Source organism: Vigna radiata, chromosome 2 (genome assembly GCF_000741045.1).
Source record: "Vigna radiata var. radiata cultivar VC1973A chromosome 2, Vradiata_ver6, whole genome shotgun sequence".
NCBI classification, from domain to species: Eukaryota; Viridiplantae; Streptophyta; class Magnoliopsida; order Fabales; family Fabaceae; genus Vigna; species Vigna radiata.
In genome coordinates, this window is record NC_028352.1 from 16,584,801 (window position 1) to 16,590,265 (window position 5,465).

Genomic DNA, 5,465 nt, shown 5'->3' on the forward strand with positions numbered 1-5,465 from the left:
GGGTGGTACTTATCTGCTTACACGACCTTCCAATATGATTCTTGATATGCTAGTCTTTAGAATCTTGCCCCATAAATCACTTCAAGCCTTTGATGTGTGTATATATATAGGTATATGTTGGTCTTCTAAAACACCAAGCTACTTCTGTCACTGATTTCACTAGAAAAGAACTTTAGGGTTTGCTAAAATAGCTACTTTTTTCTTCTCATTGTGTTTTTTTGAGACAATGGCTACTTCAGTTAAGCCAAGACAGTTACTTGTTATCATCGTAATTGTTCTGACATTCGTGAGTTCAGAAGCTCGAAATGTTCCTCAGCTCACAACAATGGAGAAGAAGATTCATAGTAAGTTTGGATTACGTGAAGTAATCAACAATGTGAGAAATGGAAAGTGGCATGGAAAGAGGTCAATGCTTGGTGGAAGGTTGGAAAGAATTTCACCTGCAGGACCAGATCCTGATCATCATTAAACATGTCAAATTCGAGTTCAGGTTCTCTATTAGTGTTTTTGATGTTGTCGTTCTGTTCAGATTTCAAAATACATTGATATATTAAAAAAATTAATATTATCAATGTTATTTTAAAACTATGGCAGAAATATGATATCAAAATTTCAACAGAGAATCTAAATTCGTCAAATTAATGAATGCATGTTTGGTCCAAATTTTCACTAGTATTTTTATGAATTTTAATATAAAATAATGTGTTTCAATGCATTTGGAAAAAAATATATATTGAAAAACAATGTACCCAATTAGGTGTTTAACTGCTCGATGTATGCTAATTAATGTCATTAAAAAACCATGAGTCAATGAAGTGTTGCAAGGTTTAACAATATTATTATCAATAAAAAGAATGAGCCAATTATTGGCTCTTAATGTATTTTCATTTCTCTTGCTAAATAAAAATGTGGTTGATTATCTTCAAATGCACTTCTTGGTGATGATTTAGACCTGTGAATGAGGTTTTCCATTAAATTGGTGGTAACACATGTTAATCTGGGAAGAACTTGGAAATTAAGTTAAGTTTTTTAATATTTTGATTAGATGTATTGAAAATCTATTCAATAGAACTTATAATTTCTTAAAAATAATATAGAATTGTGAACAAAGGTATTCTTTGTATATATTTTAATATGTAGTACTACGACTCTAAAATACTTTTATATATATATATATATATATATATATATATATATATATATATATGTATGCTTTTAAATTTTGAAAATTTCTTTACTTTGACATGTATTCAACTTTCAATTACAAAGAAAAATATTTGAAGTGTGAATGAACTAGTCTGAGTGTTTTATCTATGCATGACTAAAGTTATTGTTGGATACAAACAAATCTTAGATGAGAAAAAAAAATAAAAGGTAAACATGAGTTTATATATAAATAACATACTTTCATTTGTAAAAAGCTTTTTAAAGTGATACTAAAAACAAATTCGTGAAAACTTAACACAAAACCGACAATATGTGTGAATCAATTAGTTAAACTAAAATAATATGTTTTCATATTTACAACCATAATTAATATCTCTACAATTACTATTATGATAATACTATAATATGATAATACTATAATGTTTGCTATGGTTGCCACCTTGACTTAGACAAACATGAAGGTGTTGATAATGATTACTTTTATCATCACTAAAGTCAATAACACTGTATTATTATTTTTGTTATTATCATAATTATTATTATTATAGTTAAGATAACAATAGTAATCATTGTTACCATTACTATAAATTGACATCACCATTTTGATCTTTTTACCATGTGATAGTAGGACACAACAGTATATTTAAAGGAGTATTATACCTGTTTAACATGTTAAAAGCTTTTTTTTAGCTGACTGTGGCATGTACTCAAATATTCTTTTTTATTTTTTTTCAAACAATTTTTCAAGTATTCTTCCTTTTTAAGCCTTTTATACCAAAGATAAGAAAAAAATTAAAAAAAAAAAAAACAGAGAAAATAGAAAAACTAATGTGTGATTGATAAAAACCTACGTTATGACCAAACGAATTTCTGATGCATTGCAATTAGATTGAGACATTTTAAACCAATTAAAATATAAAAACAATAAATTAAACTTTTGCAGAAATAATACACAATAATTAATCTTCAGTTTATTAAAGCAAAAAATATCCATGCATAATGAAATTGTATGCGGACTCTACAAATATTTATTTATTTAATTTTGTTTTCAAAACTTAATGAAAACATAATAAAATAGTTGTATAACACGATATTGAATTAAAATCTCAACAAGAAACAAACAAATATAAAGATGTTAGCAAGACATCAAGAAACAAATTTTTATATTAATTCAAGAAGTAATTAAAAGAACGAAACCTTACACGTATACATGGCATAGGTAAGGAAACTGATGAATTGATTGACAAATGCTTAATTAATTTTTCCTAAGGTGAAAGTTTAAGTGATACTTGAAGTCCCTTGAAATACTTTCACAAGACTAAGCATTTTAACTATAACACAATTCACTTGGTACATGGAGAATACCAATGATTTCCTGAGATACCTAATAAAAAAAATAAAAATTATATAAAATTACAATTAAATTAAGTTGTGAAGGAAATAATTTTGTAGAAAAATAAAACAAACAGGAACAAGAATTTTGAGATTAAATATATATAGCGACAAATTTTAATTTTTGTGACTAAATTGTGGAAGTTGCTACATAAACTTTCATCTCAAATTTAGTCTCCACTTGTCATAAATTACTTATTATGTATGTTAATTTATGTTCGACCAACTGAGATCAAACGGGAAAAACGCATAGTGTAATTTTTTTAAATAATGTCAATTTTTAGGTGAATCAAACATAAATTTTTATTTTTAGTTTGACCCATTTAGGTTAGACATAAATTTACATTAAATTTGTATGTGTCAGACATAAATTTATGCTTAACCTAAACGGATCATAAGTAAAAATTAAAATTTATGTTCAATTGGAAATGGGTCAGACATAAAGAGTGGTTAAAAAGAAAAAAGTTTTTTTATCAATTCTTTTGTATAATTTTTTGATAACGCGACAGTTTGTGATTGGTCCGATTTAAATATTTTTTTAAAATAAATTTAAACAGACTAATAAAATTGTGAGATATATCCTACTGTTAAAAAGTTAATAAAATATCATTCTCCGATTAAAAAAAGTATTGGTGCCAACTTCTTTTCCACTTTCTCCTTCGCATTGTGCAAACAAAAGCACCTGCGAATGATGATGACATGAGTTACGACCTCGGTAAGGCCTCCATTGTTACTCAAAGCTTCCATTTTCTTCTTTTGTTGTGTTTGGTACACTAAATAACATCATTTCTCCTTATTATTGTTGACATTGACATTTGTATTCTTTATCTTCTCCCTTGAACTTGGGCATTGTGTGATGATGTATGAACATAATGATTATGACTTTATAATTTGATCCCTTTGGATTGTTGGAATGTGCTTGATGCATGACTAACCATGTATATGAGTTTTTTTTTACGAGTTTAAGATTTATTAGATATTTTAGGGTTTAATTAACTTTAGTGTTAATAGTTATTTAATATTTTTGTTTATATTATTTTAGATTTTTATGTTATTTTATATTTTTTGGACTTTAGATAATTTTATATTTATTAGATTTACTGGGTTTTTTTAGAAAATAGATAATATTAAATAATTTTATATTTTAAATTTTTTAGACTTTAGATAATTTTAAATTTATTAGATATTTATTAGATATATTATTATATATTTATTAGACATACTATTAGATATTTTAAATTTATTAGATATTCTTAGACTTTATGTTTATTAGTTGCATTCTTAAGTTTCATTATAATTTTATATTTATTAATTGTTTTTATCTAATTTATTAGATGTTTTATTAGTTACAATTATTTTTTTTATTGATTGTATTTTAGTTTTCATTTGTAATAAATCTAGAATGGATAGATGTTGGATGAATGTACATCATGTTAGGGAAAAGTATGAAAAGGGATCCTCTAAGTTTTTGTAATATGCTCAAGAATACATTATCTTTATGAATAGGATATATTATTGTCCTTGTGTTCGTAGCTTGAATTAGAAACATCAGGATTTGAGGGAAATATATAATTACATGTTCATCTTCGATATAGTAAAGAGTTATACAATTTGGACTTGACATGGAGAAGTATTAGACAACCTTACAACATCACAAACAAATGAACGTGTGGAAGAATTGATGAATGATCATTCAATGCTGTTGATCCCTAATCATAAATGGTCAATTGTATTGAAAGGAAGAGGCATGCATGGAACTCATAAGGATAACTCTTTAGACATAGTTGAGACGAAGTTGTTTTCATCAAGAACAATTCAAGTGGATTCCGATAGCATAATTGATTACATGCATGTTATTTAGAGTGGTCATGATGAAGGGATATGTGACATCCATTGAGAACACCTTGTATTGTCTTGTCAAAAGGCTCAACTTATTTCATTTTACTTCGTTGGAACCTTCGTATGTGACAATCAGAGTGTCTCACATTTCCTTGGCTCCTTTGAAGGCATGTACCTTCTTATATTCTTCTTCTGAAAGAGTGCACATTAGTGAATTTCACTTTTGAGTTTAGGAAGTACTTGTATTTTTGCTCATGTGTCCATCTAGTTATCGACAGTTCATCACCAGTCAAGGGGTATAAAGTTTCCATTTTCAACCACATCCTACATATCTATGTGACATGACTAAAAGTAGAGTTGTCAATTTTCCCAAGAGCCCCAAGGCCAACCCTGGCCTTTCATAGAGCTAGCCCTTATTTTTTCAGCCCACACTGTAGGGGGCCTTTTCAAAGCCTCTGGTCCCGCTAGCCCCATTAAATGGGTTGGCACTGCAGTAGGGCCGGGTTAAGCCCCCATGACCCCTAAAATTATTGTCTTCTATAGCATCAACATTTCATCTCCTCTTTTCTAATCATTAATAAATTCACTGCAATTAACTACTATTTCCATTTTCCATCTTTTCATACTTTTCATATTTCTTTTATTTTCTTTTTCTAAACTTAATATAAAAGAAAAGAAAGAGTGTTAAAACATTACTGATATGTTATTTCTTTTCATAAAAAAAGGACATATTGTTAAAGTATAAATTATCTTAGATTTGAATAGACAATATTATGATACATTACTGATATATATTTTTCAAAATATATGGAATATGTAAAAAATAATAATAAAAGTTGTTTTAATTTTAATTTTGATACTTATATTTCTTAAAATTTAAAATTTAAAAAATTTAACTAAAAATTCTGAGACTAAATACGAAAAAAAAAACTACAATTTTTAATATTTATTTAATTATTATTTTTAAGAAGTCAAACTTATTGAAAAAATATTTATGTCATTTATATATATATATATATATATATATATATATATATATATATATATATATATATATATATATATAT

General features: G+C 26.5%; 1 protein-coding gene across 1 annotated transcript; it reads left to right on the forward strand.

Annotated features, from left to right (window-relative positions):
• The first annotated feature begins 226 nt into the window (after window positions 1-226).
• Window positions 227-469, forward strand: LOC106756006. The gene has a single exon (XM_014638240.1). The coding sequence runs from the start codon at window positions 227-229 to the stop codon at window positions 467-469; it is 243 nt and encodes an 80-aa protein (XP_014493726.1).
• The last annotated feature ends 4,996 nt before the right edge of the window (window positions 470-5,465 follow it).

What these genes read in the sequence shown, in the direction of transcription:
- LOC106756006 (XM_014638240.1), top strand. Translation starts at nt 227, where the DNA reads ATGGCTACTTCAGTTAAGCCAAGACAGTTACTTGTTATCATCGTAATT.